General features: G+C 31.4%; 1 protein-coding gene across 3 annotated transcripts; it reads left to right on the plus strand.

Annotated features, from left to right (window-relative positions):
* The first annotated feature begins 4842 nt into the window (after positions 1-4842).
* Positions 4843-18713, plus strand: LOC134696753 (low-density lipoprotein receptor-related protein 1B-like). Of its 3 annotated transcripts, XM_063558689.1 has the most exons (9): positions 4843-4915; positions 6910-6973; positions 7723-7845; positions 9665-9784; positions 11804-11914; positions 12365-12481; positions 13157-13300; positions 14847-15098; positions 17955-18713. In XM_063558689.1, the coding sequence occupies exons 2-9, from the start codon at positions 6919-6921 to the stop codon at positions 18029-18031; spliced, it is 999 nt and encodes a 332-aa protein (XP_063414759.1). In that variant the 5' UTR covers positions 4843-4915; positions 6910-6918; the 3' UTR covers positions 18032-18713. The 3 variants fall into 3 exon arrangements, with proteins under 3 accessions (XP_063414759.1, XP_063414758.1, XP_063414760.1); XM_063558688.1 differs by lacking the exon at positions 17955-18713 and having other exon boundaries at positions 4844-4915; positions 14847-15491; XM_063558690.1 differs by lacking the exon at positions 17955-18713 and having other exon boundaries at positions 4844-4915; positions 14871-15491.
* The last annotated feature ends 5567 nt before the right edge of the window (positions 18714-24280 follow it).

Below are 24280 nucleotides of genomic sequence, written 5' to 3' on the forward strand. Positions count from 1 at the left end.
ACAACCACTGAGCTCATGCTCCTGACTTGGGACAGACACATACGTACAGAATGTGGCGGGGTTGAACATGTTAGTGGGATTTCAACCCTCCGCCTAACCTGTGACAGTGGTGTAACAGTACAACATAAGAACCAACTATAATCAAAGTACTGAAGTATTGAACATAGTATGACCGCTATTTCTGGTTGATGGTCTCGAGCACTTATCTCAAAAAAAGAATCACATCTATATATCTGAAAGTGATGTTAATGTACATACATGTAGATATATATTCATTTCTGAGAAAAGTTTGTGTGTGGATGATGAATAAATGACAGGGAATTCAACCTTCCAAAAATTGTTAATGATAAAAAAAAACTAAGCGCAATGGTCACAGTATAACAACTTTTGTGCCTTATGCAATAACTCTAAAGTATTCAAAATCATGTATGGTGGCCTTTTATGTCATATTTGCAGGTATATATATTTATTTATATATATATATCTGATGTTTGTCACCAAAGACATTAAACTCCTCATTCTTATTTCTTTAATTGAAGTCCGTTTCAGAAAGCCTAGCTGTTGTTTAATATCTTTTTAACTGCCAAATAAAATAAACGTTTACTGATGTGGAACAATTTTAAAACTTTTACCAAATAACATCGGTTCAAGTAGTGTATAATGGTACATAGTTCCAGCGGAAGGAATATTTAATGAGTAAATCGATATTACTTAGCAAATCGGTATGAATTATGATTAAATAGTCCATTAAAGTAGGACATTCTTTTCACATAACATATCCTTTTTGTTGATGAAGCTCATGCATTGTTAATCCATCGTATTTTGCCGCTATAATGTATATATATGTGAGATCGGTTTGTCTTCAGCATTGCAGGGAACAAGTAGAACTAAGCTTTTTGAAACATTTATCTGATCGTCTATTTGCAGTATTTTATCGGGTAAATCCATAAAAAAACTGTGACATATGTATAGGTCTGATAATTTTAGAAACATATAAATCAAGTTAAATGTCGAACGTTCCTAATATATGTATATGGGACTCGTAAAAACAGTTGAAAGATCACACAAGCTTAATTTATGCTAAATCAAATTATAAATGGTGCTACTTAATATATGGTGTAAGAAATGTGTATTTAAGCATAAGTATAGATTTGAAATAATACCATAAAACATTTGTTTTAAAAAGAATATTGATCACATAAAGGATAACTGTGTCATCAAACATGTACAGGGTCGTTCAAAGGAAATTTTAAAAGAAAGTGATCATAGCACTTTTTACACTTTTCCAAAATATAGTACAAAAACAAATCTATTAGTATTATGTGTGAAGAATCCATCCCCTTACTATGAGATTTGTTGATTTATTTATTGGTGTTTAACGCCAATTCCAACACTTAACAATCGGGAATTTTAAGTAGCGAACTCCAGCAGCACTGCGCATTGAGTACATATCTTTGAATTGATACGCTATTAGAGCTTGAGGTTTCATTCTGGATTACCTCGATAAAAGATTACTGCTTCGATAAACCCCTGCAAACTTATTATCTTTCAAAGTTTTGCAAACGGTATCATGATTTGGTTGACAGTTATGATATATATAGTTGTGCCACAGTGACAGTTAAGCACGGAAATGTATCATTTGTTGTACCCATAATACTGTTCTCGCTGACGACATTATTGAACGCGAATTATCACCGCAAAGGACAAAGTTCATTTTGGTCAAAATGGCCTTGAATTTCAACTTTATCATAAAATTTAAAATGGCCATAATTTGGTTCTTCAATTGATATTTTTCAAAAGCCTTACTACTAGTTAAACAAATTGCTTCATTGAGAGTACATTATATGTCAAGGCTTCAAAGTCAGCACATATATTTTGGGATTATTTCCCTATTTCCATTTTCAATTTTATATTGTCTAAAAACGATGATATTGTGCATTTTTCGAACCTCAAAACTTGACGAAACTCTTGGCCGCAGCGTAGGATACAAAATGTTTTGATGCCAAAAGTTGTCAATGATGATATTGAATCCCTAGACAAAAACACTTTGTGGATCAGCGGTGGCGGCCAAAGAAAATTAAGTAAAACACTAAAAATTGATGAAAATTTAGCCAAAACTAGCGTTAAAACACAAAAAAGCATACTTGAGGGGTCATTTCTTCGTCGTGATGTGCCATAAAGAAGTTATTTAGTATTAGTAGTTATATCACAACTATTTCTATATGAAATTTGGAGTATTTTGGCCTGATTAAAAACATTAAAATATGAGGGCCAACTTTGACCCTCCGAGAACTCACTTCTTTACCATCCGTCGACTTATTTCTTAATTTTTAGAAATATGGTTTTATATTGTGACATTGTATGTGCTTCTACTTTCTTTCTAGTTGGCAGATGTCACGACGCCGCAGACCATTCAATATAAACAATATTTCGAAGAATTTAGTTTATCCTTCGTCTGACAAAGTTTACTGAAAAAATTTCAAGCTATTAGCTTGTCCTCTCATGCAGTCTACTTGCATTGTCATCTGTTAAAGTCATGTTAAAACTGATTAAGGGTACCATGCTTATTATTAAGGACGCCAGCTGCGCGTTTTTTTCATAAAATATTCATCAGTGGTGCTAAAATCAAAACAGTTTAAGCGACCTGTTGATACTGTTTATAATGCTTTTTTGTCATTTTTTATTTATATGGATCTTGTCTGTATACCAGCTTTGATTATTTGTAATATCTTCAATTTTTCACTTATTCTTACAACATTTGTATAAACTTCAAGATTATAAAAAAACGGTTTTTTTCTAAAGTGAACATTGATTGGTTAAATATTTCTCAGTGTGTTTGAATTTGTTTGTTAGACTTTTGGTCATGAATGTTTGTCTCTAATATTTAATTAACTGTGCATTTGTATTCAGATATCGCAGATCAAATTTATTCGTTCATTGTGTAATCATACGTTTTTTGATTGAGTTAAGTCTGCCAATTGATATTTTATCGTATGTTTTTCTATGTTGTGATGTTATGCTATTGTTTCAGAAAAAGGGAGAAGGTTTGGGCCCATTAAAACGTTTAATCCCGCTGCAAATGTTTGCACCTGTCCTAAGTCAGGAATCTGATGTACAGTAGTTGTCGTTTGTTTATGTAATATATACGTGTTTCTCGTTTCTCGTTTTGTTTATATAGATTAGACCGTTGGTTTTCCCGTTTGAATGGTTTTACACTAGTAATTTTGGGGCCCTTTATAGCTTGTTGTTCGGTGTGAGCCAAGGCTCCGTGTTGAAGGCCGTACTTTAACCTATAATGGTTTAATTTTTAAATTGTTATTTGGATGGAGAGTTGTCTCATTGGCACTCACACCACATCTTCCTATATCTAAGGTACATTAATTTGGAAATTGAGCATTTAGAACCAAAAGTTCAACAAGGTTCTAAATCTGACCAAGGCAATCTATGCTTGGTATAGAAAAACCTTAGTTTTAGAACGATTTCAACACTTTATGAACAGTTAATTTCATGTCAGCACACAAAATAGCAGGCCATTGGGATAGTAAGCAGCCAAGATCAGACAGGTTAGTTGTACTATTGCTTTTTAAAGCTCATATATCTATCAAACATGTAAAAATGAAATTAAAGGACCAAGTTTTAATTCTATTTTTGCTTTTTACTATACAAATTGAAGGTACATGATTCCCCTCAGGCTCCCGTTAGATTTAAATGTCACGTTTTAGCTCGTTGTATATATGATATTACTTATTTTTCCCACTTAATAGCTGACTAGTTATCCAGCACGATATCAGTTCACGTAAAGCCCATGAAGATCTATTTTTGTATACCGAATTTTGACATTTAGTTATAATCTGCATCTTTAAGTTTTGATTTTTATTGAGATCTTATAAAGATAGGAATATTGTTAAATGTAATGGAAAGGAGGGAAGAGGCTAGTACCGCAATATCAGTTTTACTTTGATCATCAAAATAACATGTGTCGTTAATTCATGCGTCGTAGCGACCAAATTTGAAAATAAATAGATCAGAACCAACATAAATTGATGTTTTAACGGATATATTATTTATATACCGAGATCTATATATGGATTATGCTCAAAGTACAACACCAGCGGTGGAATAATGTGCCACTGTAGCATATCTTAGTGAAACATGTACTTTTAGGTGTAATACCACTATTGATTTCCCCTATTAGTCTTTGTTGAATTTGCACTTTTCAAAAAATTGTGCAGAAACATATCGGCAAATTGTTTCCTGGAAGCATGTAAGTATTATATATTGACCCATATAATACTTCCCTGCTGGAAGCAAACAATAAAAAAAAAGTAAATTTCTTCTGAATTGGACAAATTGTAGAATTTTCGGTGAGAAAAAAGTATATGTACATAAGTTTTATAATAAAAAGTAGCCATTTAGTAATAAAAAAACATATGCATTCTTTTGTTTAGTTTGAAGTTTCATATGACTTCCATTCGTTAAAATTAACGGTATATATTGTGAACGTAGCACTTTCTATTTAAAAGGAAAGACATAAAACATTGTATCCTTGAAACATATTAAATAGGAAAGGTGTGTGCAAAGTGCAAAACTATATTTTGATCTTTATAATTTTGTTTACATGAATATTATATGTTTTATAAACCAAATCTAGTTTATCACGATCCAATTGAAATTCAAAATTAAGTTAGTACATTAAGTCTTGTCAGTACCAAGCAGATTGTGTACCAACGTGAAGCAAATAAAAATACATTACAAAAATTAAGTGTGCTTTGACTTTAATGTTAAATTTATCACTCTTAATGCACGAATTATATAAATATTAATTACTATAGCGACTAAGATTATTTCTGTATAAATACACTAAAATCATTCAGATGAGGCATATACCCCAGCTACTGTAGACTGTAGACGAAAGGTAAATCTCCTTCACATATTTTAAAATTTAATTTATTTGTATTTTTGTATTTCTGTCAGTTTAGTATTCTCTTTTTTGTTCAAGTTTTAACTAAGTTATTTTTTAGATTTTTTCAACGTAAAGATTATGGTATATTAACATTAATATCCCACTAATTAAGATATTCATAATAATCATTAAAAAGAAACGGGACTAAAGCATTAACTTAAAAAGTTTTTTGAAAATCTATAATATTGTGAATATTAATTTCAGTAAAACTTAAAAAAACAAAAGCAAAAAAAAAAAAAAAAACCCAAAAGACATAAATCTATTATACAGTATAAGTAAAATATTTGTAAACTCTGGAAAGGTCAATGCAAAGTATAAACACTTTTTAATAATTTAAAAAAAATATGACTTTGATTTTACTCGAAGGTTTCATGTTGTATTTCATTTCACCGTATGTAGATCATGGTAATACTTTGTATTTTGAAATTTTGATGAGACTGTTATTAAAGTTAGAGGGTTAGCGCTATAGAACCAGGTTTAATCCACCATTTTCTACATTTGAAAATGCCTGTACCAAGTCAGGAATATGACAGTTCTTGTCCATTCGTTTTTGATGCGTTTTGTTTTTTGATTTTGCCATGTGATTATGGACTTTCCAAATTGATTTTCCTCTGAGTTCAGTATTTTTGTGATTTTACTTTTTAATGTCCAGGTGTAGAAATTAGAATTTTTCAGCTTAGGTAGTTATTTGGTTGACCTGTTTTTGGTATAGCCACATTCAATTTGAAACCTTTTTTATGTCCCTATATATACATTATAATAAGGCCTTTAGTTTTCTCGTTTGAATTGTTTTACATTGTCTCATCGGGGCCTTATATAGCTGACTATGCGGTATGGGCTTTGCTCATTGTTGAAGGCCGTATGGTGACCTATAGTTGTTAATGTTTGTGTCATTTTGGTTTTTTTGTGTGCGGAAGGATCCGTATTAAAGAGTATGCATTATTCTATACACTAGTGATATTCTTATCACAGGCAGATAACCTAGCTTAGCCGTATTTGGCACTACTTTTTGGAATTTTTTGACATATCAACGCTTTCATCTTTGTTTGGCTTTCTTTGCTATTTTGACCAGAGCGTCACTGATGAGTCTTATGTAGACGAAACACGCGTATGACGTATAAAAATTATAAGCCTGGTATTTTTAAGAACTAGTAGCTTGTCGTAATCTTTTATTTTATTGTTTATTTGTGTGTTTCTCTATCCTGTATGTTTCCCCATTTATTTGTATTGTAGTCCTGTCATGTAATGTTGTCATTTTAATGTTATATTTAGCATTTCCATAAAAGTGGGAGGTTTCGATAGCCACAAAACCAGGTTCAACCCACCATTTTTTTTTCTTAAAATGTCATGTACCAAGTCAGGATAATGGCCATTGTTATATTATAGTTCGTTTCTGTGTTTGTTGCATTTTAGTGTTTCTATTGTGTCGTTGGTCTCTTATATTTGATATGTTTCCCTCAGTTTTAGTTTGTAACCCGGATTAGTTTTTTCTCAATCGATTTATGAATTTCGAACAGCGGTATACTACTGTTGCCATTATCTAAAATTATCGAACTATTATAATTATTAAACTATTTTTTGTTGTTGCGGTACAATAAGATGGTCAGATTTGTAAACTTTATGTACTCAAGAAATGTACGTTAACCTAAATTGCTATTTTTTTATCTGTAAAATTTATAATTGGTTTAGAAACATATTTTTTTCGGTATTTAATATTTTTTATATATATATATCCCATTAAAGTATCAATATTGTTGGTGATATTTGGAAATGCCCATGTAAACGTTTCTAATAGATGATGTTTGGGAAAAACATTCCAAAGAATTCTAGTAATCGAAATCATTAAACAGACAAAATAAATGTCAGATAAAGAAACGATAACTAAAATCGCAAAAATGAGAAATATACATTTTTTTTAATTGTAGTCTATTTAATTTTTTTTTAAGTTGTTGAAAATGTGGAGACAGTTCATTTTTATGTGGATGGTTCTGATAGGACTCCATGTAGCAAGTATGTATAAATTAAACGTGATATAAATGTTAGAAGATGGGGGTACTGCCTGCCTTAGGATGAGTGGGACTCTACACCCGAAGAGGTGTGGGACGGTACTCCGAAAATAGAATCTGTAGTTGAGATGGAATTTATTTTGGAGAGTATCTAATTTTGTTTTTGCTCTACCAATCTAAATTTCTAGGTGAAAATAACCCTGCATAAATCTCGAGAAGACCCGAAGACCGGTTTATATATATTCTTGTTTACGATTTTTTTAAATTACTGATTTGTAATTCCTTTACGTCCGTCGTAGATGTAAAAGGAGATACCGTTTTGCAAAATAACATGCTGGAAACATAACAAGATAACCTCCGTGTTTCTAAGTTTTGAACAAGAGCTTGACGTGCCGATCTGATATCTAAGATGACCGATATGAGTCAAGATTGAGTTAGACATCAGAGGTCTTCTTTTGGACAACCCCTAAATCAATTTAAATCAATAAAGATGTGAAGCATCATTTTAATGTAAAATGTACTAATCGAGTGTTGTTTTCAATGAAAATGTGCTCGCTAAATGTTGGTTTCATGTTTCACATGAATGCCAACATGTTTTTTTTTATATTTTCCAAGCTGTTTAAAGTAAAAGAGACGATTTTTCTTTCCCTATTGTTTTTTATTTTGTGTCGCTGCTCAAGTTACTGCTTTTCTGTCTATTCTTTGAAATATAGATGGACAAGCTAGTAGTACATATTATTATTTATTATACAGAAGCCGACGAATGTTCCGAAGGTGAACTAAAATGTGTCAGATCAGAACAATGCTACCCAGAGGAGTTAAAATGTGATGGGACTGCAAACTGTTGGGATGGAACTGATGAATGTGGATGTGACGGTTCGTGACACACATTATTTTACTGGTTGTTTATTTATTGTGGGTGTGACGGTTCGTGACACACCTTATTTTTATTGGTTGTTTATGTATTGTGGGTGTGAAGGAACGTGGAACACATTATTTTTATTGGTTGTTTATTTATTGTGGTTGTGGAGGTTTCGGGACACACATTATCTTTGTTGTTTGTTTATTTATTGTGGATGTGACGGTTCGTGACACACCTTATTTTTATTGGTTGTTTATTTATTGTGGTTGTGGGGGTTTCGGGACACACATTATTTTACTGATTGTTTATTTATTGTGGGTGTGACGGTTTGTGACACACATTATTTGTATCGGTTGTTTATCTATTGTGGATGTGACGGTTTGTGACACACATTATTTTTATTGGTTGTTTATTTATTGTGGATGTGACGGTTTGTGACACACATTATTTTTATTGATTGTTTATTTATTGTGGGTGTGACGGTTCGTGACACACCTTATTTTTATTGGTTGTTTATGTATTGTGGGTGTGAAGGAACGTGGAACACATTATTTTTATTGGTTGTTTATTTATTGTGGTTGTGGGGGTTTCGGGACACACATTATCTTTGTTGTTTGTTTATTTATTGTGGATGTGACGGTTCGTGACGCACCTTATTTTTATTGGTTGTTTATTTATTGTGGTTGTGGGGGTTTCGGGACACACATTATCTTTGTTGTTTGTTTATTTATTGTGGATGGGCCGGTTCGTGACACACATTATTTTTGTTGTTTGTTTATTTATTATGGGTGTGAAGGTTCGTGACACAAATTATTTTTATTGGTTGTTTATCTATTGTGGATGTGACGGTTCGTGACACACCTTATTTTTATTGGTTGTTTATTTATTGTGGATGGGCCGGTTCGTGACACACATTATTTTTGTTGTTTGTTTATTTATTATGGGTGTGAAGGTTCGCGACACACTTTATTTTTATTGGTTGTTTATCTATTGTGGATGTGACGGTTCGTGACACACATTTTTGTTGTTGTTTGTTTATTTATTGTGGTTGTGGGGGTTTCGGGACACACATTATCTTTGTTGTTTGTTTATTTATTGTGGGTGTGAATGTTCGTGACACACCTTATTTTTGTTGTTTGTTTATTTATTTTGGGTGTGAAGGTTCGTGACACACCTTATTTTTTGTTGTTTGTTTATTTATTTGTTTAGTTAGTTGTCCTGTTTTCTTCTCTCGTTCTTTTCTATGAAAGAGTGTTACTGAACAGAGAGGAGATGGGATATGATCCAGAAATAAATCTGCTGTAATGTAATAGAATAAGTAAATACTAGTCTTAAATCTTTATTATCGTATTCAGCTATATCCAATAATTATATCCACGAAATCTTCGAATAAAGTTATAAGCATCTCATAAGTATTTCGCCGTTACATAATCTAAAGGACTATGAGAAATCTCATCGTTCGTACCCCCAAATGATAATAACGTTACGTCATTGGTTACATTTCCTTTTTTACGTTCTAAACCAATCACAACGTTTTGATACACGCGTTTAAAAAATATTACCCAGAATGCATTATATTCTGAAACGGCAAATTGAGTGCAGTAGATTTAATTTCTAAAGATTTAAATTTCAGTACGCACACATTGCGATGGAGTGGTAACAAATAAAAAAAACCAATAACAATATTTGTGCACATTTGGTTAATTGATGATACCGAATAAAATTGTTTAATTCTTTCGTTATTTGGATGGAACTTGAAGCATTCTTATTTATATCAAGTGGTACACTATGTTTCAGCTTCTGAAATGTGATTTTTTTTCTGTATTATTGCAGGATATGATTGTCCAGGTAACCGGCTGAAATGCCCGGATGATGTTTGTGGAAAGGAAGATGGTAAAATGTGTGATGGTCGTAGCGATTGTCCACGCCACAAAGACGAACAAGATTGTGAATGTATGAAACTTTATTCTTTTCTTGTTAGTTTGGGTCCTTTTTCACCTGAACAACTGAACGTTTAGTTTCTGATGCATCAACAAATCTTAATTATATTATCAGATTACAAAAGGCTCTTCAAACATTGTATACTACTCAGGCCTCGACATTTTTTTTTTATATTTTATTCGTTGTTAACAGATCTTGTATCATACAAAAGAAAAAAAATCACTGAAAAAATATAACCTATCTTATAAAATCCTTGTTATTTTTCATTGTTTTTGAAAGAAAAAAGGTGCCAATGTTAAATATATGAAAAATCTGGAGAGATTTATTTCCAGCAAAACTTTCAATGGCTTATATCAGGAAAACAAAAACAAGGACCCTTCATTGTTTCCTCCCTTTTTTTAGTTCCTTTATTTACATATTATTAAATCATGTATAACAGTCTTTTAGAATATTATTATTTTGAAATACAGTAGTGAACATCATAAAATTTATATTTCTTGAAATGTTAAAATTAATTTTTATTTCACCGAATATATGAAATATTTTGACAATTTCACAACTCTTATTATAAAATTCTTGACGATTTCGACGATTTAGAGATAAGAATTTCAGAGTGATGGAACGTTGATCTTTGTAATACGTTCCTGGCACAGCTGTTTATTTAATCATCAAAATGTAGAAGCAAATACAAAATACAAAAAAAAAATTGCATAGAAATTCACTCAGTGCCATTGAATATGTCTTAAAGGTCAACATTTGGTTTATTAATCAAAGATTTTAGCAAAGTTTATGTAATGAGGAAAAGGGGCAGGCATTTTAAAAAAAATTGTTATTAGATTTAAAAGCTTAGAACATACTCACCCCTTCTCGTCCAATGAAAATACATTTTTTTGCCCTCTAATTTTCATAGTACATGGTTTTCCATGCACTATGAAATGCTATACATGAATTACTTTTCATTGTCAGTTAATTATGAAAGTGAACTCTTAATAGCTGCACTAACGAAGTATACAATCCCCTAAGACATTTTCCTTGGGAAAAAGCCTACTGATTAAAGATGAAAGAGCAAAGATTAAAATAAAAACATTTTGAATTTTGCAAAATTTTATGCATTGTCTAATGGTACACATATTTAGAATACAAAGAAAATTGGTAAGGATAAATAAAATGATATTTATTTAATTTATATACCTTAAATTTAAGGGAATTATTTTCTTTTTCTTTCAAAAAAACACAATGCCAGACTGCTGATATATAAAGCAAGGATTGTTTTCGGAGAAACACAATACATTTAAATTTATCAATAAAAAAGTAAGCATTTAATGTCGAATGGTCTGAATTCAAATATTCATACAGAGAGTTTTATATTTATAAAAAAAATCAAATTTCAAAAAGGCGATTTATATAACACTGTGTTGCTTTTTAAAATAAAAAAAATCTAAAGATATATAAGTATTAAATTTTACCTGAAGCAGAAGACAAACAATTTATCCTTCACAAACTATGTCAGTGCTATTTCATTTCATCCATTGAAATAATCATTACCTATGTTTTATATTTAGTTCATTATAAAAAGTGAACTCTTATTTAGGTTTGAATATTACAATGGGAAAGAATAGTTTTGTAAGGTCACTTGAAGGTGTGAATATGTTCTAAATTGGTCAGACAATACTTGGTCATGTTTTATGAAGATTTAAGCCCTCGGCTTCGCCTTGGGCTTAAATCTTCATAGAACATGACCAAGTATTGTCTAACCTAAATTATTCCACGGTCCAATTTACGTATTTGATTTATATTGACCAACTAGTTCCAAAAAAGAGCATGGACATATAAAAGTTTTAAAACTGTTCAAAAACGAATAGCGAACTACGGGTGCACCATACATGTATGTACAACCAGTCTCCTGTCCACCAAATAAGCAGACAGAGGATTTCAAAAGGAAATACAGTTTTCTTATTTTCATATTTGTAAGTTTATTATATCTTCTAATTTTGAGCAGAAATCAGATTTTATGTATCTTTTTATTTACAGCATGTGTTGACGATGCTTTTCACTGTTCAAATGAGAAAAAATGTATCCCTGATGAATGGCATTGTGACGGAATTGATGACTGCGATGGGGAAGATGAAAAGGACTGTGAAGGTTATTCTCAATCTTGATTTATAATAAGAGTATTGATTTGATTTCGCTATCACATACATTTAGTTTGCCGGTGCAGATCCAGTGATTTAAAAAGGGAGACCCTCTCGCAAGCCAATGTTTGGAGTGAGTCTTGTAAAAAGTCTATATACATTTTTCAAATATGAAGCTCCATAAGGAGGGCATGGCACCCCAGCCCTCCAAAGCCGTCTATCAGATTGGTTCTTTCTTTTTGCCAATGGTAGACTAGTTTGATTGGAGGAACATTTCCACATTAAATGCTTTTTAAGATGAAAAAGATGCAAAAAGAAGAGCACGTCAACGTGAAATGCTTGTATTTAGTTTAGCGTTCTTACAAGTTTTCATATTTGTATCGTTATCTTGTAAATGGGGTTTAAGTAATAAATATAGTTGGTACGTTAAAATCTGATTTTGTTTGTTCATATTTTGCAGAATGTAACGATGATGCATTCCTGTGTACAGCAGATAGTACATGTATTAGATCGAACTGGGTATGCGACTCATGGCCCGACTGCAGTGATGGTCAAGATGACATCGGATGTTCAGATGGTAGGTTTGATACTCCCCTTTCGATAGATATTGGTTTCTACGTCTGACTCTTTGTAATTTAAGTTCTATACTCCCTTAGAATCTTCATATCACTTTATGACGAATGAAAGGAATATATTTTCCTCGGATTTAGTTTGTAACCCGAATTTGTTTTCTCTCAATAAATGTATGACTTTTGAACAGTGCCCTACTTCTGTTGCCTTTATTTATCCCTCTGCTTTCTTTAAAATATTGAAAATAGAACTGCAGGTTCAACCATGCCATTTATTTATAAAACATTATTTATTTATTATACACCATGTTTTTTTTCTAGTTTAGTCTACTTGTATATACCATGAAAAAGCTTAAACATGATTTCAAAATTGATTTTGAAACGCAAAATAGACTGTGAGCTACATGGCGCAAGGTCGACACGATGTTTAGATGGAAATATGATGTTAATAGTGAATTATGATGTTTTGTTAAATGTCACTTTAGATAATCTCAACCCATTATATATTTTTTAGCTACCTATATTTAAATTGTATTCCTTCAAATTTAATTTAAGCCCAAAAATGGCAATATTGTCCGCATTTTAGTTCTCTCGAGTTTTTACCATTCACTCATTGATGTTTACAATTAGCATACATGTTCCTCTTTATATTCAAATTTTATTAACTTCTTTTTCTTTTACAGATGGATGTGGTAATGATGATTTTAAATGTAAACAACCTCCTCCAAGTTTTCCAAAATGTGTTCCTGGGGATAAAATAAACGATGGCACTAATGATTGCGGAGACTGCTCTGACGAGGCGTTTGCTGAATCTTGTGACCCTGCGGGTATGTTGATAATTCACGTTTATACTATTTTTCTATATAATTGTGTTTAGTTTTGTCAATATAACAGAACTATGAATAATGTCATACAAGTTAAAGGTTTAGCTAGCTATAAAACCAGGTTTAGTCTCTGATGCATAATTTTTTATTGTTAAATTGTTTTTAGCTTTTTACTAGCTTACGGTAACTGCGAGTACTCTCAAATTGTACCTTGAGTTAATTTGACCTGTTGACACAATTTGTAATGCATATCTGTAATCCAATGTTTACTTATTTTGTTTTATACCTCGTCTCACTGTTGTCAATATGTAACACCTTTGATAAGTATTTAGTATGACGATAAATTTTTACTTGTGTACTCGTACTCGGAACAAATATTTTGTAAAATAATATTTACTTCTGTACTCCTAACAACAAAATCATTATAGATCTAAATTAACATATGTACGTTGTTGTATCTAACGCCATTTTGTCACAGATAAAAGTTGTCTTATTGGGTATCTAGTTTAAAAAATGTGTCCGATGACCCCGCCCGCCAACCAAGATGGCCGACATGGCTAAAAATAGTACATAGGAAAAGTGCAGTTTTTGGCTCATATCTCTGAAACCAAAGCATTAAGAGCAAATCTGCTGTGGATAAAATTGTTTATTAGGTCAAGATCTATCTGCCCTGAAATTTTCAGACCAATCGGGGAACTTGTTGTTGGGTTGCTGCCCCTTAAATGGCAATTTTAAGAACATTTTGCAGCTTTTGGTTATTATCTTGAATATTATTATAGATAGAAATAAACGGTAAACAGCAATAATGTACAGCAAAGTAAGAGCTACAAATAAGTCAACATGAATAATGTGATCAATCGATCCCTTAAGGAGTTATTGCCCTTTAAAGTAAATTTTAAACAATTTCATAAATTTTGTAAATTTTTGTAATTTTTTTAAAATATTTTCCACTGCCACTTCTAGGCAAAATTCATTTAACATAAGGATAATTGTAAGCAGCACAATTGTTCGGTAAGTAGGATCTACAAACACATCACCAACACCAAAACACAATTTTATCATGAATCCATCTGTGTCCTTTGTTTAATATGCACATAGACCAAGGTGAGCGACACAGGCTCTAGTTCTAATTTTGCAATATTACTTTTGGCGCAAATGTCACAACTACGACTTAAGGTCAAGTGACTATCTTTTGTATTCGCACTTTGAAAACTTGGATGTCAAGTAAGCTTAAGTCTGCCTTTTCCGAAAAAGTCTCTAAGTATATACCAACTGTTCTACTACTTATGTTTATGTACAAGAATGCAATTATTTCTCAACGTAATGTGTGCAGCTAATATAGTATATTATGAGTCGTATAGATATCAATACATACATCTCATTAGAATATCTCTACTGAGGTATTGTTATTATAAGAATTATATTTCATGACCATATTTCGATTGTTGAACTTGTTTGTTATTCTGAGGAGTCGAGCGCTGGTGATTGATGAGGTATGTTGTACTGTCATATATATGAGTTAAAAACATGTATTACTTCTTTATTTTAGGACCACCACCACCACCACCACCAGGACCACCAGGACCACCAGGACCAGGAGAACCACAACCACCACCGCCACCACCAGAACCACAAACACCAGCACGTAGTTTACTAAAAACCCGTGGACAAAGGAAGAAGAAAGATGATGGTAGAGTGAACACCGTAGCCCGCGACAGTAAAAATGGTGATGCACATAAACAACCTCTGAGACGAGGCGAATCTCATTTGAAGGATTACTTGCGGAAATATCTATTACGCAGTAAGAATGATGAAAGATTAGCTAACAGAAATCTTGGTCGTAGAGGAATGGATAAACGAAGAAGAGATAAGAAGTCGAAATAACTTTTTCGACAATTAGACGTTTGTTCTAACAATTCACATACTGCTATATTTTTCATTTTTTCTGATTTTTTTTTATTAAATTATTCCAAAAGATAACGACAAATATTGTGTATATTCTATTTAGGTTCACATGTCGCTAGGAAACCCGCTTCTTGAACTCGTTGTCATATAGTGGAACAACACTGCTCGGTGACTAATTTTGTGTCCTATGTATTAGCTCTTGATTTAGAATTCATTACTTGCTATCATGTATCACTGTAATGTGTATAACATATTTCAACTTTAAGCAATAAATTATATACAGCAAATACTTTCATGTTCAGGCTTATAATAATCAATACCCTAACAAAGTTGATAGATGCCATCAAAAATAATTTAAAAAAAAGAATGCCATAGAGTGTTGTCAAAAATAGGAGTAACTGCTTTATGAGACATTTAGTAACTAAGCACAAAATGCTATGAAGGAGACCATCAACATAAATTGTAAAATCGACCCAACATGTCAGTTTAGATTTAGACAGATTGAAGCAAATACTTTCATGTTCAGTCTAATAATTATTAATACCCTAATAGGGGTATATACTGTGTCAGCTTTGTCTTAATTAAATCACCTCCATAGCTTTGTTCTTCTCCCAGTTGTCGCGCGTGATCGCTAGTTTGCAAAGAAATCCACTCAAACCAGTGCTAGGTGGCGTCTTAAACTTGCAGTGAGGTCAACTAGGCCTCATTATAACTTTGAGATGAAGAACAAAGTTAAAGGACTGACTCATTGACTTTCAATTGTGTTTTCTGATGTGCATGAACTGATTTTGTGTCATGGATGGATACCCCATATATTTTCTTTTTCTAATAATACTCATACTTTATCAGCTGGGCTGAAAGCGTATGATTAAAACGAAAAAGTTTTTTGTAAATCAATGAGAAAATAGTACTATATGCATACCTGAAAGTAACTTATCACCGACTTTGTATTTACAATGAGAAGCATGACGGGAGCCACTAGTAAAGCAAGAATTTCTTACCCTTCCGGAGAACCTGAAATCAATCCTAAAATATGATGGGATTAGTGTTTCTTAGTCTTATTCTTTATATGTATTATATTTTGGACTAATTTGTCTTTATCGTCGTCTGTCAATATGATGTTGTAAATTTCTCTTCGTCTCATGAGTTTTAATGTCTCTTTTGTATCTCCCGCTTCTATTTGTCGAGTCTCCTACATTCATATAGTAAAAGCAAGATTATAAGCTCCTAGATTCCGATGTTGCGTTGTCAGCAATTGCTTCAGTCTTTATCGTTTATTTGAGTTCAAAATATTTTTGAGACAAAAAAAAAACAATAACTCGGAAAAACTTTTACAAGAATTTCAAGAATTTTATGAAATTTGGTTAAAATGTTTATGTGATAATGAATACATTTAGAGCACAATTTTGAAATTGTTTGTTTTATTTTTTGCGTATTTTACTGATAAATGGACTTTGTTCTTTACAGTTAATGTTTAGATAGTCTAAGATAAAAGTTTTTCAGTCAACACCAACTTTGTCAAACTTTCATGTAATTTTCTGAAACTTTTTTCAGAAGCTTTTTTTGTGATTAAGAGATAATTATTAAGGCAAAATCTTGAAAACGTATTTGTATCTTCAGTATTATACCGATAGATAGAATTGTTTCAGTGCACATGACAGACAGTCGTCAGGAATTGATTATTTTGAGATAATAAATTTGTGAACCTTCATTGTTTATTATGAAACGTCGACTTACGCTAATATCCAAGACAAAGAAATACTACCTAATGAGCAAATTAGATTTGGTTGATTTGCTCCTTATTTTTTATAAATGGTCTCATTTTTAATAGATTATACTGACAGCAGCAATCGCAAGTGAGGATCAGGGTGCATCTGAACATATTCTTATTTTTTTTTATAAAGAATACCTAAGTTCTGCAATCAAAACAAAATGTAAGATGTAAATAAAGACAACCGCTTGAAAGGTTCCTACTTTGGATAGGCCAAGATGGCTGAAAAGTTTCAAGTGACAAATTACCTGTTAAGTAGATAAACAAATGGAATATAATAGAAGAAAGCACAATCATAATCCGTTAAGATAAAAAAAACAAGACACCACTCTAAGATATCTGTAAATATACAACATGGACAAAGCTACAAGTAAATCAGTAATACACAAGCATATAGTGCAAGAACAGGATCCTGTGTTGAGTCCCATTCATAGTCCCTTCAATATTATAAGTCCTTGATTTTCCAAATTATATCAGTTTGTGTACCCTTTGTATTTGTAGTGAGTGGCGTTGATTTTTAATATGCATATTCAGAGCAAAACTATGGTATATATTTCATATGGTACAAGTAACTGATATGTATGGGAAATCGTGGATTTATGATAATGAACAATTGGAACACAGGGTCCAGTCCACTTATGTATGAAAAGTATTACAGAATATTTGCAGTTACAGAAATCATAAGAACAAGTACTTTTATTTAAAAAGCAAGCCGTCATATACCCTTATACAATTCAACCACTGTTCTTTTGACTAAGCTTTAACAGCAGCAAAATGATAGTTATCCCTCAAATATAAAATACACTGGTTTAATTTATAACAAAATTTATCAATCGACAATAAATAGGAAACAGAAGATTTGAAAGATCTTTTGTTTTACTCTCTGATAGTATATTGTGTTACCAAAAATGCATTAATTTTTTTTATTGACTCCCTGTAGCTGAATAATTTTTTAAATTTTATGATACTTCCTTTTTATAGGAGAAGAAGAAGAGGACGAAGAGGAAGAGAAGGATCCAGAAGAAGGAGAAGACGAAGAGGAAGGTCCAGAAGAATAGATAATAAAGATATTGATGTACATAGGAAACTTTTACAAAACTTAAAGAAAAATATATTACGCAGTAAGACTGATGATAGATTAGCTAACAGAAATCTTGGTCGTAGAGGAATGGATAAACGAAGAAGGGATAAGAAGTCGAAATAACTTTTTCTTAACTATACGTTTGTTCTATTACTTATCATACTGCTCTATTTTTCATTTTTTTTCTGTATTTCATTTTAAAATTATTTCAAAGATACCCACAATATTGTGCATAGTCCATTCGTTTGATGTATTTAAAGTTTTGATTTTGCCATTTGATTTCAGACTTTTCTTTTTGAATTTTCCTCGGAGTTCAGTATTTTAGTGTTTTTACTTTTTTTTTGATTTGGGATCATATTTCGATAACGATAAGCATGTTTTTAACTTTGACGACTGAAAATGTTCGCATCGATACATATATATCTGTTTTACGATAGAGATAGATACACATGTATATTTGCATGTGTTACAAAACATATATTTTGTCTTCTACATGTTGTTTGCATTCGTTGTTGTTCTGATAGTGGCCCAACTCAATATTTGGTGACTCATTGTTTTGTCCTCTTACAGCACATGCATTCTTGATTTTAGTTTCATAACTTCCTACGGATCCTAGTAATGTGAAAAATATGTATATTTTTAGCAATAAATAACATTCAGCAATTATGTTAACATTGAGTTAAATAGTTATTGATAAAATCATAATTCTAAGTTGACACAGTAAAAATTCAAAAAATAAATACACAGCATGAACAGATTGTCGTCAAAAACTGGAGTAGCTGCCCGATGAGACAGTTCATAACGATTTATAAAATAATATGAAGGAGACCATCAACATTAATTGTAAAGGTGCCCAAAATGTCAGTTCAGATTTAAATTAATAGAAGCATCTTTTTGCACGCTTTTGTGTAATTGTTGGTCCGATTTATAGAAGAGTAAATGTTTAATACTATGACATCTTTGACAGATTTATTTTATCAATATTACTCCACGGCTTTGTTCTTCAATTCGCAGTTGTACCATTTGATTATCAGTTTTAAAAGAACCCCATCCAAACTGGTGCTTGGGGTTGTTTTAAACTTGCGTGAGGTCAAAAGTTTGGCTCCGTGTCAGTGAAGGTTTCATTGCAACTTTGAGATACATTAAAGCGGTGTTCGTTTGCTTTTAATGGTGTTGTTTGTGGTGCATCTACTGATTTTGTTTCATGGATAGATACCCCTTAACTTTTTTTTCTTATATTCAGCATACTTTATCACCTGTGCTGAAAGCTGATGAACAAACACAAACTGTTTCAGATGGATTAAACTTTGAGATGGGAAGTTCATAAAAACTAACAACTGGAACACAACTGCCATAGTCCTGACTTTACCAAACTTCTGTATGAGAAATACATTTCTATAGTCATTAATTGATCGCAGTTAGATAGGGAGTAAATGACGTTGCCAACATAAAAAGTATTTTTTTGCGACGTCAAACTGTAACCTATCGGGAATTTGTCAAATAATTTTAATCGTTAGCTCGAAAACGAGTTCATGGATACCTTTTCTTGAAAAGAAAATTTTTCCTGAATGTCAGTACGAAGATTATGTGTACCAATATTTATGAATAAATCTGTTTTTTAAATTAGACAAATATACAGCAGAAGAATGTAATTAATTATAAATAACGTGTTAAATTCTGACAGGAGATGGAAAGTTGGAAGAAATTAAAACAAATTAGAAAAATCTGTTATCTGTAGTCTTCCAAATAAAATCTCTCAATTTTCATTCAATAAAGAAGCATCGTTTAAAACCGTTAAAGCAGACCAAATTATTTGTAAAAGCTTGTAAATATATATATATATATATATATATATACGAGTCTAAATAGAAAACTACGTTTAAACCTATGATTGCGTTGGATAAAAACCGCAATTTTTATACGTGTGCATGTAAAACAAATTTCGTTGTAGAAGGGTCTAAAAACAGCACAAACACCATTTTCCAAAAGACCAAAAAAGTGAAAAAGTATATCGAAACAAAACGCATTTGACTAACAGGTCGAACAACTGATGTTCGTTAACCCTGCTGACTGTCACAGAGTCCTCTTTTGCTATTAAATGCAATCAAATAGTAAAAAATAATGCTTTGCATCAAGTTTCCCCTTGGAATATGTACAAAATGGCCTATCTCTATTATTCATTATATCTGTAGTTTTGATACAATTGAAGTTTGAAAAGTTCGTACAAAAATGGCTAAGGGTACATAAACCTTAAACGTAATTCCTACGTGAGCTCATCACTTACAATTGTACGTACACGTCGTGCAAGACAAAACGGGTGTGCGTCAAAGATGCTCCTGCTCTGCCATGATCTTCGTGATCGCAGTTGAAATTATGGCATGTAAATTAAGGAATGATTATAACATTAAAGGTTTTGAAATCAAATTGGACTATCCAAAACATAATTTGTAAATTTCCCAGTTAGCAGATGATACCACTCTGTTTCTTAAATCAAAAAATGAAATTATAGCAGCATTAAACGTTATTGAAATATTTGGCACATTTTCTGGTCTTAGATTAAATAAAAACAAAACGGAGGCATTTGGATAGGAAAACTAAAAAAATGTAAAGATAAGGTAGATAATATAAAATTCACAGATAAACCCGTTAAAGTGTTAGGATTGTATTTCGGCACAAAAGCAGAATGCGCAAAACTAAATTGGGAACATAAGTTTGGAAAAGCAAAAAAACTCATGAAATCTTGGGAAAAAAGACATCTTATTATCATTGGTAAATTTTTTTTATAATCAAATTCTTATAATCTAATCACTAATGATTCCACAATTCACATACTTAGCAAGTTTGACAGTCATAAATAACCTTATAGCGACAATCTAGAAAGAGAAATTTTTAATTTCATTTGGAATGGTAAACAAGACAAATTTAAAAGGTCAACTATCATAGAAGATAACAGTACAGGGGGACTTAATATGAAAGATATCGGCAGCTTCTTTAGTACACTTACAATTAAATGGGTATCAAGATTAATGAAGTCAAAACATGAAAATTGGTCAATTATTCCGAGATTCTTTTTTGATAAATACCGGAAAAACTTCCTTATCTTCAAAATGAATTTAGAACTTAAAAATTTAAAACCACTCAAAATTACAACTGAACTACCAGAAATTTTATCTGGATATTGTAAAATACTCGATACGGAAAGGTGGAGGTCAAATTAAATCACCCACTAACTTTAGAGAAATACGCAAAGAAATAATATGGGGTAATAAAAACATAAAAATAAAAAATAAACCATTATTGATGCGCAATTGGATCAGAAGCAATATAATCTATATTAATGAAATTATTGACGAAAACGGTCAAATCAACGCAAAGACAATACTGCGTAATTTAGAAATAAAACACAACTGGATAGCCGAACTATCAATATTAAAATTCCAAAATGTTGGATAGATATCCTGAAAACAAATAAAACTTAAAACCCGAGTTAATATTAACGAAAAAATAATCAGAATGAATGAAGCAGAAATAAATTTAGCAGATCTTGATAACAAAACCGTCTATCAAAATTTTATAAAAAACAAATAACTCCAAACATTGGATTAATAAAATGGCAAAGAATATTAGGCGTAAAACATTACAAATTAGACACTCCGTAGCATTTACAAACAAAAAAAAGAAATATACACAAACAAACTTAAAGTTTATAAATGGAAATTATTTAGCTATATATTGCCAAACACAAAAAATCTTTTTAAATGGAAAATATCTAATACGTCAGAGTGTGCTTTATGCAAATGCACAGACAATTATAAACATTTTTTTTTATCGATTGTGTATTTTTAAAAGACTTGTGGAATAAAATAACAGAAAAAACAAATATCATAAACTTCTCTAAGAAAATAAACTTAATTGATATAGTCTTTGGATATAAAATAGGAGACCGACATTATAATGAAATAAATCTTATTATAAAGTTGATAGTTTTCTCAATTTACAAATCATTTTACACGTCGGAACAAAGATCAAAATCCGTCGACATATACAACATCTTTAAAAAAGAATTTGAATTATATTTTGAAGTTAACAGATATGTAAAAAAAAAACAACCGTAAAAGTAATCTAATTAGCAAATTTCAAAAAATTCTTTAAACTGTTAGATTATAAAATATGTAAAAATACTTTCCATATAGAGGTTCGAAACATAAAGTAGAAAATATTTACTCAAGTATCTTTAAAATGAAATACTACAAATTCAAAATAAAAATTGACCCCTCAGCGGCCGTAAAGGAAAATCCTTGAATTACACCTATTCTAAAATTGTAAATCAAAACACAATAAGGTACAGATTATGGAGAAAGACAATAAATTCATATTTCGATAATAATTAACATAAAATATCTTACCTTTTGATAATAATCCATAATATTATCCTTGTATCATGTCAGGTTACGATTATTTGATCACACTAAGACACCTGCACGATTTTTCTAAACGAGCAAAATGTGTCAGGTAGATTGTATCCAATAATGAGGATGTAAAAGTAAAGGTCAAATAATTAACAAAATTACCTAATTCTAAATGTGAATGATTTGGAATTATATATGCTTATATATTATTATAATTTTTTTCTATTTGTAATTGACTAACAATCAGTTGGATTATATTATAAATGTATGTTTTACACAGAAATTAAACTAACAAGTACTAACAAAAATTATTATATACTACTAACGGTTAACGAGGCCGGGATAAGGTACCGGTATTTGATGTATCCACTAACAAATGTTAATAACTATTAATAAAACATGATTTATCTTTAAAAAAAAAGACAAAAAAAGACAAAACGGGATGTTTCGATTCTTATGTGAAGGATGACATGAATGAAAATTCCTAAATATACATGTGCTTTTTGGTTGAGAGCAGGTACACATGTCTTGGTGGTAACATTGGTTGTTGTAAAAGTGAGTTATTCAAATGTGATTATAATCATAATTAAAAAGATATATTCACATCTATGGTTGTAGGAAGGTTAGATCTCAAACGACCCTCCTGTTATTTTCTAGACGTAAGGCAAGATATGATGCGACCTATCAATCAACCATATCTGTGGTATTTGGCAACCAGAACAGCACACAAAATCTACGGCAATAAGAGACATGAAGGCACCCGAGGAGTCAAAGGCAGGAATATTTTTCAAACTTTAATTCAAAACGTTATCAGAAGGTTGGTGAACATATTTAATAATGTACATGCTATTGTTAAAATTAGACGCCCATTCACAGATTTTCTTTGGATATGTGACCTTGACGAAATGAAAGATGTAGATATTGGACAGACATACCGGAATGTTAATTTCATTGCAAAAGTGGAACGTCAAAAAGTTGTAAATTATATAAATGAAAGTAAATTTATTTGAATTATTTGTGATGGTTCTACTGATAGTTGAATTCTTGAGGAAGAAATTATATGTTTTCGGACTTGTAACAAAGGCATACTCAAAAGTTCTTTTCTAGCAGTTGGTAACCTAAGTCGAGCAGATGCCGACAATCCCTTTGTTCCTGTCTAACTTATTTAACCGAAAGCATCAAAATAAAATTAAACATCTATCATTTATATTAGTGTTTGTCAAATGAATGTCGTTTTTTGCAGGAGCAGTAGATTTGGAACCGGACCAGTAGAGTTTTTAGTCCACTGGTCCGGCTGGCCAGTACACAGAAAAAAGCTTAAATTAGACCCCTGGGTCACCTTATTTCATACTTCAAGTTCAGTTGCATTGATTCGTTCAAAACAGTTCATGAAAACTGCTTGGTTCATTTTATTCTTCTTTAGAAACGTCTGTATAAAGTCGTGTTTGTAACTCTCCTTCTATATTAAAGAGTGTCACATTTGTTGACATAATTGATAATCAGTTTTTCTGCCAAAGGGCTTAGAATGTCTCCGGGCACTCCAGCTTCTTACATTAAGAAAAACTTACCACAACGAAATAGCCAATAGTACTAAATCGCTTTATGGTTATGTTTATAAATTTATTGTTGACAAATTTTTGATTTTTTTGAAAACTAAGGTTTTTCTACCTCAGGCATGATTACCTTAGCTGTATTTAGCAAAACTTTTAGGAATTTTGGTCCTCCATGCTCTTTAACTTCGTACTTTATTTGGCCTTTTAAACATTTTTGGATTCGAGCGTCACTGATAAGTCTTTTGTAGACGAAACGCGCCTCTG

Source organism: Mytilus trossulus, chromosome 14 (assembly GCF_036588685.1).
Source record: "Mytilus trossulus isolate FHL-02 chromosome 14, PNRI_Mtr1.1.1.hap1, whole genome shotgun sequence".
Classification (NCBI taxonomy): domain Eukaryota; kingdom Metazoa; phylum Mollusca; class Bivalvia; order Mytilida; family Mytilidae; genus Mytilus; species Mytilus trossulus.